Below are 17,222 nucleotides of genomic sequence, written 5' to 3'. Positions count from 1 at the left end.
GCTTTGGCAGGGGGGTTGGTCTCGATGATCTCTAGAGGTCCCTTCCAACCCCTACAATTCTGTGATTCTGTGATTCTGTGAAAGCCAAGCATCGTGCAGCAGAGAAGGTACAGAGCCTTCTTATATATCAGTTTCACTGACTGTCCTACAAAGAATGATGGCTTGTTTTGAGGATTTGTATTGTATGGATATTGGAGGTTCTCCTGAGAAAATATTTATTACATATAAAAAAATAAAAGATGCAACAGCATTCAGTAACAAATAAATAGAATATTTTTTCCTTCCAGAAATGAGAGGAAGATAATTTGTAGAAAATGGTGTTTCAGAGGATTCAGAGACAAATTATTTCCTGAAGCACTTTTTGTATGAAGTATCTCTTTGTCAGGACACAGCCTAGCATCTGCTGTGCTGTAGCTTTATCTCTTCTTAACCTGCAATAAGTCTTCAAACTTTGGGATCCATCCCAGCCATACACAGCCTAGAATGTTTATGACAGCCTGAAGTTTGTAGCCAGCAGAGGTGAAGAGAAAGCCAACACCATCATGGTATTGTAGACAGGTGGTCACGGCGCACTGCCTGGTGGTACGCATTGCCATGTAATTGCAGCCATCAATACAAGAATGGGACACTTCCAGAACTCACAACAGGAGTAGAACAATTTCAGCTGCTGCTGTAATCTCTTCTCAAAGGTCCTGGCGGGGAATCCAAATACCTCCTCTGAGGCAGGAAGGCTGCACTGAGTGGGCAGCAAGGGATACTACTGAGAGCTTTCGAATCAGCTTCTTTGAGTCTTACCATGATTTTTGCAGTCTGAGACTACAATCTTTGCATTATGTTTTGTCACAAAAATCCAAAAAATACAGGGATTTCTAATCTGATTTCCTAGTCAGGCATAGCTTCCTGGAAAGATACATTTTCCTTTGGCTTATTTATTCATTTTCCTGTCAGTGCAACCTAAACCTTTCCTTCCTGTTGGGAGCAACAGCTGCAGCCCATGACATGGACTTGCCAAGCCTGAACGACTGTAAAATATCATTTACCTTGGAGTAAGATAGTATTAAAGAGAACAACCACATGGGCCTGATCATGAATTCATTACATGGCTCTGCTTAAGAAGAAGAGAAGTTGCAGTTATCACCAGGTCTCTCTTCTGAGCTGCCACCTGAAAGAGCTGTCATATTTGAAAGCATTATTGAGACAAAAAGGGATTTTTTGTTTCTTTGCTTAGAAAAATGTTCTCAGCTTTCAAAGGTTGGAGATACAAAAGTATTTACCAGAGCAGGAAACAGATACTTCTATAGGTTAATGGGGATGTGATGGCCACTGAAGAATAGGTAATTGGACAATGAAGGCCACACAGTTGACACACTTCCCAGCATCCCCATGTTGTCCTACAAATCTGGTAGACTTTGTGTGGGTGCCATAGCCTTTGGATTAAAAAACGCTTTCAGGTATCTCTGCTACCTCCATATTTTTGACTTTTAGGTGGGCTTTTTTGATGGAAGCAACCTTTAAAGTTTAGGAGGGTGTTCAGACGAGCTGAAAAACAATGATTTATCACATATTTTGTTCCACTCCAGTCTTTCTCTCTAGGTCCATTTGATTTCTCCTGTCCCCCAAGGGCAGATGATGGCAGGCTGGGGGAAGCAGAGACCACTGGGCTGCTCTTTGTTTCCCGCCCTGCTCTCAGGCTCCTCCGGAAGTGTGTTGGATTGTCACGCTCACTTCCTTTTTCAGCCTCACATATTTCCCATTAATGATGAGTGGGAAAGGTCAAGGAGGGTCTCTTTAACAGTTTACTTGAGGGCAAGAAACAGCCTTAGGAAATGGGTCACAGGCTTCCTGATTTCCTGAGATTTCAAGCCTATTCAATAAGCAAAAAAATAAATATTAAGAAAAGTGAAAAAATGTAGGTGTTAAAGGGGATGTTAACAGGTGGGCTTGGTTCTACCAGAATTTCATTGTGTAAGCTTCAGCAATTCTCTTCCAGTGATTTTAGTGATAGAAGAGTAGCCTGAACAAGAACCAAGACAGATAAAGGAAACATTGCATAGATGTGTGGGGTTAAGCAGTAGGAGATAATGAGGCTCGGTTTAAGGCAGCTCAGGTGTAGTGTGTTTGAAATTTTAAGTATCCCTTCACAAAATGTCTAAGTGCTACAACCACTGTTAATAACATAATGAAGACAGGAGTGCTTTCAGCTCAGTTACAATGGCTGAGAACTCTTTCCATCAGGAGTTCAGAAAATATTAAGGGATCTGGATAATTAAGGACTTAAACGTAGCCAATTTGCATAACAACATTTCTCATGCCCCAGGACAGAAAGGTGTAATTTTACCTGTGCACACTGTGCTTCATATACAGAAGTAACACGCCTTTCAGTATTTCCATACAGAATCTATTTGGTGTAAATCAGTTTTGCTAGTTGAAACCAGGGTAACAATGTCAGGAGTTTTTTGCTGTTATCTTTCCCTCTTTGTTTTGTGCCTCGCTTTGTTGCGTCTATCACTGAATGTTCCAGAGCTCTCTACAATGAGCTTGGAAAGTGCTGACCCAAATCATTTACTGTATCTGTGCTCACAAACAAGCTGTTATTTGGCTTTGGCATGTAAATAAGTCACTGGTCTTTCCATCTGATAGCTGTTAAATAAATGCTATGAACCAACTCCACAGCAATGATTTCTTGCAGGTTACAGAGATGATATCACAGAAATATCCTGCAACAATTTTACAAAACAGGATGAGTCTCAGCCTGAATTTCATGAGTGTGTTTTTTTCCATTCCAATGGGTACTGTGTTTTTGCTGTCACAGACAGGCAGTTAACTCATCCTGACTCACAGAGGCTAGGAAAATGAAAACTTCACCCACTCTTCATACTGTCTAAGATAGATGTGTTATAAAGGAATTGTGTTTTGGTAGGACCTAGAAGTCCCAGCTCATGTTGTTCACTGTATATGCACACTTATAGTAATTGCAGTGTGCAGTGATATAAAATGTGCATATACAGTGGATGCACCATAGCACAGAAATAGCTAGTGGTACCAATATAAACAGGGGAGCTGGTAGCCTAGTCCAAGCTGAAAAACTTGCTGCAGAGTAGGAACAATCAACCCATGAAGACCAATGAAAATATTCTATTTATAAAGAACACTTATAAATCCACACCTGTGGATTAAAATACAAATGCCGAGACTAGAAGGAAAAAAAGTCATCTTTTTTCTGCAGATGACAAACTGAGGCAGAGATGAAGTGCTTTGCCCAAGATGCCACAAGAATCCTGTGTTAGAGCCAGAACTGGAGTTACGCATGTGTCAGCCTGTGTCTCAGTCACACATTATTCCTCACTCTGAATGCAGTTCAGATTCACGCTCTACGCAGATGCAACCCCTCTGACCCAGTAAACGCCATTCTCAACTTTCACCCATTAAAAGGACAGGATCAGACTGTGAGTGTAAGGATGCTGCTGGGCAATAAAAATTGGAAGCTCTGATCTTGATCTCACCCAGTGATGATGGGCACTTTTGGAGGGGACTCACACAGCAGTGAGTTTTGCACTTAAGTAAGGGCTTGAGAGGTGAATCTAATAGGTGCGTCTGAATTTGGCTGAGAATGTAAAGAGAATTTTCTTTCCACTGGTTGCTGGCTTGTAAAAGCAAAGGGATGGAATACATCCAACTTGCAAAACTTGAATACAGTTACTGCTATCTGCAAATGTGTGCCCCTCCCCGCTCATGTGAGCTATACAGGCAAAAGAGAATGACACATGTGCTGTTTCCTTTTCCAGTTGTAAAGGGGTCAGGAGCCAGGAAAGGAGAGCCTGAACAAGAGCCGCATTTTCCTGGGCTCTTCCAGCTGTTCTGTTCAATCCCGCCGTCGGTTCTGAGCAGGGAAGAGAGGCTGTCAACACAAATAAGGCATTTTTCAAAGGCGTAAATTATGAGTTACCAAAACAATACGACATCTCAACCACGTGAGTACCCTTATCCCCCCTCCTTGCAGTAAGAGTGGGTTTACCAATCTGACGCTTAAGGAAAGGATTGTCAAATGTGTTTCATGTGAAAGGGAAAAAGAAAAAAAAAAAAAAAGAATGCCTGAGACTCATCCTGAAGGAGAAAAGTTGCGATGAAACTGTTTTCCTTTTTAATTCTTTGTGTGTGCGTGCGTGCATGTGTGAAGAACTGAAACGGCTCTGCAGACTCCAGCTCCTGAATAGGACCAAGCAAACTCAGTAATGTTTCCGTCTAAACACTGGTTTAAGAAAATTTAGATGTTTTTCCCTCCCTACCGCACCTCCAGGAATGAAAATATAGAGCATTTTGAAAGCTTCCTGATGCTTTTCTGAGCTATTAATGGTGCTGCCCAACTTCTGTTTAGAGTCCCAGGCTGTCTGCGTGTAACATGAGATGCAAAGCCACAAACGGACCGTCTATATTTAAAGTCACAATGTGTTTCTGCTCTGAAAATGTAGAAACGTGGGCTTAAGGACAAGCAAGTTTGCTTCTCAGCAAGGGAGGGTACAGGAGGGCAAGTTCTCTGCTGGCATAACTCTGCATATTTTAGTGAACTTGGAAAGAGAGTTTGGCCTGAACAGTCAAGTGAACACAGATGCTTAACGGCAGCATGCCTGCATTCCTTTTGGGTTAGCTTAAAAAAAGAAAGCGGAAGAGAAGGGGATGAATTCTGGTCTGATAAACTGAGGAAAGTTTTCAGCGCTGAAACAGCAGGACGCAACCCTCTCCTTTATGATTTTGGTATAATCTTTCCTGTTTTAATTTGAGGCAGTAATTTTGTAATATTTTTAATAAACAAACAGCCAATAGCAGAATTGTTTATCGTTCCGTGGTATCAGTAATGAAGACAAAATGTACAGACAGGATTGCTGGGAGCTGCTGGAAATTTGGGCTGTGCTGTCAGAATATTTGGTCTGTATGGAGGCTAATGGCAGCGGTGCTTCCTGAGCTTTGAATGGGACAGGCTGATCCAGCAGAAACAGCACAGCGAGCAGTAACTCTGGAATCCCAGGCAGCAATTTCTGCTTACTCTTTATTCCTTTTTGCAAGTTCCAACCAACTCTAAAGATTAGATGATAAGTTTATCTTATACATTATTCTATATTATTCAGCAGTTTAGGAGATAATGACTTGTTTACTATTGTTTCTGTTACTGTTTGTTTTCTGTTATAGACAGGAAAGAAACAGGCAGGCTAATTCAGGATTCTGAGAGTTTGAGTTTACATAAGCTTGAATAAATGACTTCCATTGGTGCTCTCAATACATGTGCAGGAGGGTGGTAGTGACTCAGTGAGGTTCATTTTGCTCCTTGTGCAGTATCACCAACGGTCCAGACCCAAATTTCCGTCTCTAGTGACAGACTTGGACAGCTGACAAGCCAAGGATCAGTTCAAAACACCAAATAAGTGGTTTCCAATCTAGCTAGAATAAGAATTCAGCCTAAAAAAAAAAAAAAGACACTATTCTTTACTTACCCTCATAATTTCTCTTACTGATTCAGACAGAATGTATCTTATTTCACTTTGTGTCCCTCTGATTATTGTTTTTGGTGTTTTTTGTTTTGTTTTATTTATCTATTTATTTTTTAATTCCATGGATCAAATGACAGAGAAAGAATAAAATTAAAGAGAAATCTGCAACATACTCTGGTACAGTAAAACCAGGGCATTATTTGTATAATGGTTGAAGTTTTTTGGGGGTCAGGTCTGGGGACGAAGGTCTTATTTGTTAGTAAAATTCCAGTAATTTTTGTAAGTTACAAGACATCAAAAGGCTGGTGTACTACCAAGAGCAGTACAGTATGGATGGCAGATGTTTACCAGAAAGGCAGAATATTTGGGAAAACACATTTTCTTCAGAATTATAGTGAAAATCTTTGAAATGGGCATGAAAATGTATAAAGAATCACCAAAACCCTTTGACTAGACTGAATGTATTAATTATTACTGACTATATTAATTATTCCTAGGTACCTCCAGATGAGACCGCAGAGCAGCTGCCTACTGATGTAAATTAAGCAGGGTTAAGTTACCTAATTGCTTGTGTTCTTTGCTTATCTCCTTGTGTTCACTGCAGCTGATAAGGGATTTTTATTAATTCTATAAGTACAGTATGATCCTACCGATCCAGGTGGGAGCAGAGTGCTGTTTCAGATTTAAACTGTTCACCTCTGCAAAGTCAGCAAATGTATTCTGCTTCTCGATGGGAGTGCCATACCTTATAATGTCAGGGAGCATGCTTGGCTCCTATATCCCATCGCTCTCAGTGAGGTCCCTGTATACTCAATGGACAGTTGGGTGAGCCAGTAGTTCAGTCTGCTGATGTTAGGAAGTGTGTAAAATATTTAGTCCATCATTGTTCTGTAATGGACATTTGCATGTAGCTAGAATCCAGGAATACCTAAGGAAAGAAGTCTGATAACAAAGCCAAAAATGGAGTTAGGACCTCAAATTCATTGGCTTGGATTCAGTACAATATTGTGCTCTGAATATATTTCCATTTTCTTTCTTCTTCTTTTTCATGCCATTATTGTCATTATTTTTATTAAGACTAGCCTCACTAAAGAGATGTGAACTTCCCGACTTTCAAACATATAATTTCTAAGTATATCACCATCTAGTGACATATTTGCTTCTTCCAAACTATGCTCAGATGCACAGGAAGTAACTGCCTGACTTATTACAAAATTGGAAGAATTCCACAAGTTGGGCAATCTCTACTCTAACTGCAGGTTTTGCCCTCTTCCTGTTGGACTGCAGTGACTCAATTCTGAGGCAATGAGCAACATGAGGTGAAGTATTCACATAAGCCAGCATCACTGGGTGGAAAGTGCAGCCTGGAGAGGCAGTGAGCTATGCAAAGCCATTGCTGGGGTTCAAAGGTGTCCATCCCCACAGAGAAGGTGATCAGAGAAGGCAAGACTGAATCTCAAGGGCTGTAAAGTAGTCCTCTGAATGTTCATGGAGCAATACCAGTACTTTCACTTGTGGCATGTGGAAAGCTCAAATGGTCTTTTAGCCTTTTAACTACACTGTTCACTGCTTTGGGGGCAGATCTGATTTCATCAGCCTCAATCACCTGTCTGTGACAGTAAGTAACAAACAAAAAATAGGGGCTACTGATTACAAAAACACTGGTCTTTACAGGTAAATCTGTGAGTATTTATAAGTGAGGAAACCTGTAGATTATAATAACCTCCCATTTTTAGCACAGAAGGCTCAAAATGTGTGCCACAAAGCATTTATGTAAATTGAATGCCTCTGTCTATATATTTGTCTTCCACTACTGTGCATATGAATTGGAAAATTTGGCTTTATACTCCAAGGCTTCTCCTCAACATCTCAATGCCTGAGATGGGGATGTGAAAGTCTGCAAATTGGAAGGCTCAGAACACACCTGAAATTTCAGTAATTAACAGCAGAGATGCTGGCGAATTGCTAAACTGGGTCAGAGGACAGATGTCCCTTGAGATAGGAGCTTGCTTTTATAAAAAATGGACTTTTCAGCAATTCTGAGATCTGCTTCTCACAAAATAAAAAATTAAAAATGGAGAAATTTTCCAACCAACAGTTTACACAATAGGTGTTAAAGATTCAGCTTTGGCTGTTTGTGTTTAAGCCTATTACTAACACAGAATTGTGTCGTGTCTGCAACTCATTGCTGATACTGCTGCACCTTTCTTTCGAGGCTCTTGTGGAACATACGCTGTACCCATCACTGTTCAAATGACTGAGTCCAATCAGCAGAGCCTTTTGTAAAACAGGCTTTGGGGACTGCATTCTCTAATGAAAGTCTGTTTGTGTGTCTGCTCTGCAGAGTGCCTGTCTCTATTGTTGAGGAGGGATTAGTATTCCTATAGCATAGAGAAATTCAAGCCAACAGAGAGATCTGATTGTGCGAGGTGCTGTGCAGACATCCTTTCCCCAGAAAGCTGGTAGACTACATAGAGATTTTACAGGTAGTAGAAAAATGACTGCTTTCCTGGGCTAGTCTTGAGTATGGAAAGTCACTGATAACAGGTAGGAGACAGAAAAAAGAACAGATTCCAACAGATCCAGTAAGCAACAGCTCTCTGCTTCCTACTCTATAATTTTGTAGTACATGCTTGGAAAAAAGATGCAGCTTAGAAATCATTTAGCAACTGGCACAATTATTTTGTGGCAACCTTATCCATGGCAGTGGGGTTGGAACTGGATGATCTAAAAGGTCCCTTCCATCCTAAGCTGTTTTAGGAGGAATTTTTTTTTTTTTTTTTGTATGTTTGTTTTTTGTTTCACATCTGGGTTGCAATAAGAAATGCATGAAAAATTGGGGTCAACACAATACTGCAGAGACAAAGGTACCTGAACACCTTAGCTGGGCGGGTACTTGGGCAGCACACAGACCACGCTTTAAACTTATTTCTGAAAGACTTCAGTTCCTAAGTCAAATGAATTTGACAGTTACCCCAGTAATGAGTTCCTGAGAAATCCACTGGCTGCAGAGCATTTTGTAAAACTACTCTGTGAAAGAATAAGACTGGCATTTGGGTAAATCAGTCTGGGTTTGCCAGCAAGTTGTGAACACAAATAGAGAAAAGGACTGTTTTCTCTGCATAATTTATTTCTAACACATTAACTCAACTATATCAAGCAACGATCATGCGGCATGATAACAGGCATGTAGCTTGTAATTTGTAGCTGAAATCAGATCCATGCTCCTCAATTTCTCCAAGAGTCAGCATGATCTAATTCACACCAGACTCTTCTCTCTCTAATGTTAGCAAAGAAGTCAAATGCACTGTCTTTGCTCTGCTGATCTCTCATTGAGATGTACCTTGCACGTATAGTTTCACCAATGAGACATCTGGCTAAGTGATTTCTCTCTTAATTAATCTTCTCATCTGCAAAGAAGACCGCTTTCTCATATCTGCTTCTCTTCTGACATATGTTTCACTGCAGGATTCTTCCTGATGAAGCAGAAAACTTTACTGAAAATCTCAATGGGTTAAACTTGTTCTGCTGCATTTGTTCTTCTGCACCTTCCCTTTCCTTCTCTTTTTCCATCCTTGAAAAAAAACTCAGTTATTTCATGAGGGTCTACCTCTTTCTTCTTCAGATAAGCCCTGAAATGGAGTTAAGCTCTTTATCTGTAAGTTGCAGGGGGCTTTTGAACACACCCTGTGACAGCTTCATATTATCGTGAGTGATAAATTCCTATTTTCCTGCAGACTGCATGTTTAAAATATCTACTTTGAGGAGGCAGTCCACATTACAAAGAGCATGTGTAAAAAGCTTATAGCTCAGCATAATCAAACATCAAGCCTCTATGTATGTGCAGATGTTTAGATTTGGAAAGACAGACAGTTTCAGCAACAGCAAACCTGCAAAGTGGATTTGAATTCTTTCTATACGGACACATATATCATACACACAGTGTATGCATATATGAAGTTTACATCTGTGTGCAGACTTAGACTTACTTATGTACAGACACCCCCTCTTCAGTATTTATGCACCTTTTCATAATCAGAGTTACGGGCATGGAGAGGTTTATTTTCCTGACTGCATCTCCATTCACAGACCAACACCCACAAGCTTATCTTCTCTTTTTTATATGAAAGACACCTCCAAAAGCTGCAGAAAAATGACCAGATTTTTGAAGGCTTGGCTGAGGCATAAACTCAACAATGAGGAAGAAAGCAAGAAAGAGGTTTAGGCTATATATAAGAAGTTGGAAAATATTTTTTAAAATCTTTTTTGTATGATACAGTAAAGCATCAGTAAAGCAGCCTTATTCAAACTCTCTCTTGTAGACACCAGATTCAGCTCTCTCTCTGCTGACTATTGTACAGCCTGTCAGCTCACAAAGGTGTTGACACTGAATCACTCCATATTTTAAATTTAGGCATCACAGCACTTGCTTTATCTTGGACACCAGTGTAAGATTCATGTCTCAATAAGTAAAAATCTAGAGGAAATCAATTAAATTGCATTCTGCATTTCTGTGTCTACCTCAAAATATTATGGGACAAATGAATTTATACTGGAACAGATACCACAAATTTTGTTTCAGATTGACTTCATGCCTCTGTGTAGCAAACATTTATTCTCTCTATAAAACAGCAACCAAAAAAACCCTTGTTTTCTTTGAAAAAACATCTTAATCTGAAAACAAGGTGCTTCTCATCTCTTAATTGGATATTTCAGTCTCTTAATAAAGGATGAAAAAAACAGGTGCTGATGGCCAGCTTTAATTAAACCAGATAATTGATAGGTTAAGCAAATAATTCAGAAATCACTTAACCCCAGTTATTAAAGAGCTTCATGTATGAAAAGCAGAGAGAAAAGTATTTCTAGAGGATTAAGGAGAATTAGTCTGAAAATGCCATCCTTGAATTCAGAATATTTGGGCAACTTTTCAAAAATTCTCAATTAACGTCAAAATTATACTATTTTTATATTTCGTTTCTATATTCTGAAATCTATGTGGATATATTGCTGAATTCAATTTTGAAGGTTTACTTAATGCATATTAGAGATAGAAATTTACCAGTTTATTACAAAATCACATTTTCAGTTGAGACTATTATTTCCTGAAATTTTAAAGAAGTCCTTATATAACCTTATATAACCAGAATTTCTAATCTAGCAGAGATTGTCCTTCTAACTATACGACAGTTCATTCCAGTGTCATGAGCACAGATGAACAGTACAGGGAGTGTATCTTTATACAAGCATGCTCACTGAGAGTGGACCAGTCTCTGCTGTGATCTTTCTCTCACAGCTGCCCTATCAGGTTGTCTAGTTCAGATATCCTCTTCAGATATCCCCCACCTTCATGCTGGTCCCTTTCTCAGCCTACAGGTAAGGGCTCATGTCTCAGCAAAGGAGAGACAGTCCAGTTACTAAACATAATTTCCTTGCTTCTTTCAAGGATGTTCCACAGTCCCAGCAGTGGGAAGGAAGATAGCACAGGCAAGGAAGACATAAATCTTCCTTTGTCAGGCAATGGGCTGAGGCAGTGTTTCCTTTGGGAGTTGTCCCCTCTTCCACCACCATCCCTTTTCTCAATCGGTTTCTCTTTGCTCTCCCATCTCCACAACTTGCTATGAAACAATATCTCCCCGCCTCCAGATCTTTCCTGTCATAGGAATTTTCACTTAGAACCTGGGACTTTTTTTTACATCCTGGATCCCATAACTGGAAGAGTTTATTATTGTCTGTCTCCCTTCAATGTTCATAATAACATCAGCAGACTTCAATTTTGGGAGTCTCTGTTCCACAAAGATCCAGTTTTCCCTCACTGAACACAGTGGGATTTATTTCTATTTTAAGCAAGGCTGTACTATCAACAACTAATAGCAATTAAGCGCTTGGTGGAAACAGGGGGATGTGCACAGGATTAGTCTGCAGAAGAACCTGCATAAAGCACTGAGCAGAGCAGACCAGGAAACAAAACTGCCATTCAGTGCCATGATTCTGTTCCTGCTTTACAAAAAGAGGAACTCACAGCTTTCTTGTTCTTTTTCAAAATCTCTCTAAAATCTTCAAATTTTTTTTTTCAAAATGAAAGATGCTGGTCATGTTTCCTGTCATTCATAGCACTCCTGCTGTAGTCATGGAGAAGAGTGGAGTGAATGTCTTCTGCTAACATCAGCATTCCAACACCAGCAACTCCAGATAGAACAGCACAAAGTCAGGGAGAAAAACGATGATCTGTAGGTTGCTCTTTTGCAGATTTTGATCTTCTAACGGAAAGGGACCAATTCAAATGAAACCTTGTTGATTGCCTATGATGTTTTTCCCATTCCCAGTGAGAGGTGACTTCTCCTCCATGGCTAGAACTCAAGCAGTGGTTAGCTTTAGGGCTATAGATTACTTCTTAAACCAACCCAATTCCAAATGGCAATCATGCATGGTGGCTTCATGTGGTGAGATGGGAAAGATGAGCTTGCAAAGCCCTCAGAAAGTAGCTGGTTTGCTCATAGCCTGACATAGACAAATCTTTCCTCTATTTCCAGCTCTCTTGTCAATGTCTCCTTCATAATCATATTAATAGCAGCTCTTACCATCTTTTCCCTCACATCCTTCCCATTCTTTCTTGATAAAATGCAACATTTTTATTTTGCTTTGTTTAGCCTGTAAATAATAATTTATCTCTTATTCTATCTACTTTGTAAACAAAAATCACCAAAGAATTGCTTGCCACGTCAGTGCCCTCAACAAGGGAAGTTGAACACATCCATCTTCCATGGGAAGATGGGATTAATCTTCATGGATGGGTCTTCCCTCATTATGTTGCTCATTCTGGAAGAGATGGAGGCCTCCTGAAACATGAAGATAAAATGCAAAAAAAAAAAAAAAAAACATTAAAAATGACATCAACTAGTGAAGCATATCAAATTGGAAGGTCTTTAGGGTTTTCTCCTTGAAAATAATTTTTCCCTAAATATATTCATTTATATTCTATGAGATAGTCTCTAGGCAGTAGAGATTAAACCAAACTGAAAATCCAGCAGAGTTCTTAAGTGCATTACAGGTAGCGTGTTTCAAAGCCTTCTGCCTGAACATTTAAGCACCGTAGAAGAAGAGAAGTAGCAGGTGGCAATACATGTAAACATGATTGCTCTAATCTTTATACTTTTCAACTTGTCAAAGCTAACTTTCCAGCACAATATATGACAAAGTGCAAAAATAAGGGATGCTGTATGCACATGCATACACACATGGAAGAGCATAAAATCCAGGGTCACCAGCCAACTCTAGATTTTCTTTCAGACACATTTCTGATCTTGTAAATCATTCACAGAAATAAAGACATGGGTTTATGAGACTTATGCAGAACCTGGAAAATCTGTGCTTGGAGGGAGTGCTGCTTCTGAGGCTGGTGTAATTCTCTGCAGCCTTACTTTTTGGCAAATTTCACCCAGGTAAAAGATACAAAATTAGCGACATAGTTTAGCAGGCGATATTGGTGGGTAGGTGGACGATTGGACTAGATGATCTTAGAGGCCTTTTCCAATCTTAATGATTCTGTGATAATACAAAAATGCCATCCATTACAGCTAGTGAACATGCTTCAGATGCAGTTCCATCTACTATCATTACAAATTTCAATGAAGGCAAAATGATTTATCAGTGGTAAGTCAGAGTTCCTGTGGGAAACAGAAGTGTAGGCATGTAGTAGTGGGGAGCAAATAAAGATAGACAGATTCTGTATGATCCCATCAAAGAATATTTCCTGTTGATCTAAGTTCTTTGCACATGAAGAAAAGATGTTTATGGCTCCTAAGTTCATTCTTCCTCTAGGACCCTTTTTACCAAGGAGGAGTAAACCAACCTTCCCACTTTTGGCAGGCAGGAACACAACCAGGAAGATAAATGCTTTTGCATTTTTCTGAACTTCGCTTTTGCTCCTTAGTAAAAGATTTCCCCTTCTGGAAGCCATTAAAATTCGTGAATCTCAGACAAAGACTTTTCTTCCTCCTCCCACACTCTGTGCAAGATACTTAATGTCTGCATCCTGGGGACATAACCGTGAGACGGAAGCAGAACACGACCAAGACCTTCTCTTGCATTACTGCTGCTCTTTGCCTTCACTTGGGATGAATGAATCCTTTCATCTCATCTGCATTTGACTCGTGTCACAAGGTTCATGGAGCAACAATGGGGCAACAGAGATGGTGAAACAATTTTAAAAGTGTCATTTCCTTATAAGTCAGGCTCAGCTTTAAGCACTGACGGAGAAAGCAGGAGCAGGCACAGGTACAACAGTTTGACACAATTTTAAGATGAAATGCAGCATAAAACAGTGGACTTTACCCCTTTCACGACTTGCACTTCCTTTAAGGAAAAGGTCATGTCTTTTCTCCCAGCTGTTCTGAGCCCTCCCCAGGCAGGAAGAATATCCTGTGTCCTGTGTTCTCCAGGGGCCAGCAGCAGAGCAGAGGAAGGAGCATGGCTTCCACCTCCCTGCTCCCACGGTTCTGTTCTTAAGTGATGTGATCCTGAAGCACTGCGAAGATCTTCCTCCCTTCAAAACATGATGCAGCTCACATAGGACCCCAGCAGATGGTGGAAGTGGCCAGAGGGGGAAATACAAGCTATTCCCTTTGGAGACCTCAGTGCCTATTTTTGTCAGGTATGAAATTGCAGTCACTGGGGGAGGGGAAGTAAATGTCCTGTGATTAAAGATTGTGTCTATCATTTCTTCCCGAGAGAGGGGTGTATTTTCCTCACTGGATGAGAAATTGGAAAATCGAATAAGTGTTGTTTTCTACCTAAATGATTTCCTTCAAGATAACAACTGAGAAGAAGCTCTCAGACCCTAAGGGATGTAACCTCCTGTTCGTGCACACAGCATGGTTTAGGGCTTCTGAGTGACTGAAGGAAGTCTGCCATGGAGATACGGATACATGCTGATGTCCAGCTTAGTAAACAATTGTGCTTGCTACTGTGTGGCAGATAGAGGTAGCAGCTTGTTATTTGTGGGCAAAAGCATCTCTTATCCCTCACACTGGACGTAACTCTGGATAGAGGGGAGATGTAGAAAGAAATGCAAAACCAGTGCAAAGATACGGCACCACAACTGTGGCTGAGGGTCATATAATCTCTCCAGACTTCCAGAGCACACTTCTCTGTCTTTCCTGTTCTTCATCCTTGTTGGGATATTTCTTATCTACCTAATAGGACTTGGTAACAATTTTTCACATCCCTTCATTGACATCGCACGATGAAGTCACACTGTGATTTTACCAGAACTGCCTGTGTTTCCCATGACTCTCTCCAGTTGGCTATCTTAAACACCAGCATTAAGAAAAGGAGAACTTTTTTCCCAAGGACAACATCACCTCTGTTAAAGCATCCAGGAAAAGTGGTTTGCCAAGATCAGTTTGATCCTGATGGCACTGAGCTTTCTCACCTAATCAGACCTTAAATGCTTTTACAACTCTGCCCATGAACGTGCTGTAAGAAGCACAGAGCTGATGGGCCATCTTCCCTGCTAGTCATCTGAGGAAAGTAAAAGCACAGGACAGCCATCTAGGAGGTCTGAAACACAGGAAATTCTTGAATCTGAATTAGTATTTCAGTGTTTATAGAGGTGTCCTGAGTTACAAAAGCCTTTGCACTTACCAGAGTTTCTGGTATGAAATACTTTAACCTCCTGCTCAAAGCTTGGCAGAATTGAGCCTCACCTCCCCCTCTTCCCTCTCCTTGAATGAGCTCTTTTACCTTGTAATTGAAGGAATTCAATCCTGGGAGATCAGCGCTGCTGAAGGCACGGCTTGTATCAGGGAACGAGGCATCACCCCACCTTGCCCAAATAGCAACGACCAGGAGGGTAACTTGGTGGATGCAGAAACAGTCATTCAGATTTGAGGATCAAAACGAGAGGAGAGAATCAAAATTGAAAGGCATCGTGAAACTTGGGATTGTTTTATTTACCTCTTTAAGAATTCTGTTCCATCTATACAGAGGAAACAAAAAAAATACAAAAGGGATGTGGGATCTTCTCTTTGATTGGTAATGGATACACACTCCTGACTGAGCCTTGCTCTGAAGTACAGCACAGCTCCCCCCGACATAAACTGCAGCTAACACATATCTCAGGGCGGAACTTGGCTCTTAAACAGAGTTTAATGGGAGTCTGTTCTGGCTGAACTCTACTGATGACTTCATATTTTCCAGGGCTGCACTGGTGCAGTTGGCTCGTTCTTTTTTTGTTGTTGTTTTTTTCTCTCTCTCTTTATAATAATAGGTGTTTCAGTGGAATAAATTGACCTTCTGATACTATTCTAAAGAACACTTCTTTGGAGATGATAATAAGTAGTTTGGGGATGTTATAAAAGGACATTGATAAATTTTCAAGCACTTTCATGATTGCTGAGAAGGCAAAGATTTTCAGACTATAGCATCAACTGGTGAATAAATTTGGGAATTGGAAAAACAGAAAGGATGAGCAGATGCTGCATCTGGTGATCTTAATTCTGGAACACCAGTTCTATCGTGTTTCTAATATTCATAACATGGATTTTTTTAAAAGATTTCACCACTGGCCCAATTTTGCAGTTGAAATTTGTGGGAGATCTGTCACTAACTTCAAAGGGACCAAAAGCAGCATCACAGAGCATGCTTTTACAAATCGTACCTTGCATGTATGCAACTCAGTATTTCACTTCGTGTGTTGGAATGATGCCCTGCTTTGCTACAAGTGTAAATGGGACAGGAAGGATTGCTGTTGGTGTTAGCTGCTGATTCAGCTATGGCAGAGCAACATCCCTCCAGGCAGGCAGGCAGGCAGGCAGGCAGGCAGGCAGAGGGGAGCAGAGCCACAGAGTCCCTATTTATACAGTTGAGAGAGGACCCTTACTTCTATATGTTCTTACACAGAAAATACCATGCTCTCAACATTTGCCAAGCCACTGCATTTCAAAGGAGTTGCTTGTCCATGAAAAACTGGAGTTTTCTGTTAAGAGCAATCTAATGAGAATTATCCAGCTTTATCCAGCTCTTTTTCCCCTTGTGCTTCTCTTTTAGGAGAACCTGTTCATTTTGAGTATAGATTAATAATGTACTTCACTGCTTGAAAGCTCATTCCTGCCTTCCTCTCTGTCTACACAAAACCCCTTCTTCGTTACAGAATAACTGACAGTCAGACCACACACTGACTTTGAATCAGTTTTGCCAATAAGTAAATACCCCCTGCCTCTTTCTTTCTGGTGGGCTAGTTTTCTGCTGAATCAGCTTGAATGGAAAAGAGCAGCAAGAATGCACTTTTCAGCTGCAATATAGCAACCACCTCAAATCACAGCAATTCACCCTCAGCTTTCCTGCATGTACATTCCATATATTTAGGAAAGGATCAGTCCAAGAGCTTTGCAGTAAGCCAAAAATATGGTGATTAGAGAAGTGCCTTTGCAAGCATTTGTTGCTATTGAAAAGTACTAGACCATATTTCTTTGCTTAATGACACACATTAATCCTCCATTGAAATTGCCAGGGCTGTCCAAGTTGAATTTGGCTTTAAAGATTTAAAATATAGTCCAAACTATAAAAACATAATATTCTGACCAAACAAGGAGCTGAAAATAATCTTAGCACTGTCCATTTGGCTTTTCCTTTCTTATTTAAACCACTAGAGACATTGCCTATATTCTTTGAATCTGCTGCAAAAAAATGGCAATTTTAATTGATGACCATTATATGAACATCATCCAAGTACTTCCACCC

At 40.3% G+C, this 17,222-nt stretch overlaps 1 protein-coding gene and 1 long non-coding RNA gene across 3 annotated transcripts in view; one reads left to right on the top strand and one right to left on the bottom strand.

The window, feature by feature from the left end:
- Positions 1 to 3,716: 3,716 nt before the first annotated feature.
- GYPC (glycophorin C (Gerbich blood group)) overlaps positions 3,717 to 17,222 on the top strand; it is a 30,871-nt gene continuing 17,365 nt past the window's right edge. The window contains exon 1 of one of the 2 annotated variants that reach the window (XM_003207653.5): positions 3,717 to 3,971. In XM_003207653.5, coding sequence (XP_003207701.1) covers positions 3,938 to 3,971 — 34 coding nt within the window. In that variant the 5' untranslated portion in view covers positions 3,717 to 3,937. Of the gene's footprint in view, positions 3,972 to 13,914; positions 14,134 to 17,222 lie in introns of those variants that run through there. The other variant, XM_010713591.4, reaches the window with a different exon arrangement.
- LOC146544005 (uncharacterized) lies at positions 8,557 to 16,703 on the bottom strand. Its single transcript, XR_014884522.1, has 3 exons — positions 15,438 to 16,703; positions 15,225 to 15,337; positions 8,557 to 12,319 (listed from the first exon to the last, which is right to left on the bottom strand). It is a non-coding gene; the product is annotated as an uncharacterized LOC146544005 (long non-coding RNA).

Source organism: Meleagris gallopavo, chromosome 7 (assembly GCF_905368555.1).
Source record: "Meleagris gallopavo chromosome 7, MGAL_WU_HG_1.1, whole genome shotgun sequence".
NCBI classification, from domain to species: Eukaryota; Metazoa; Chordata; class Aves; order Galliformes; family Phasianidae; genus Meleagris; species Meleagris gallopavo.
This window is presented reverse-complemented; position numbering and strand designations above follow the sequence as displayed.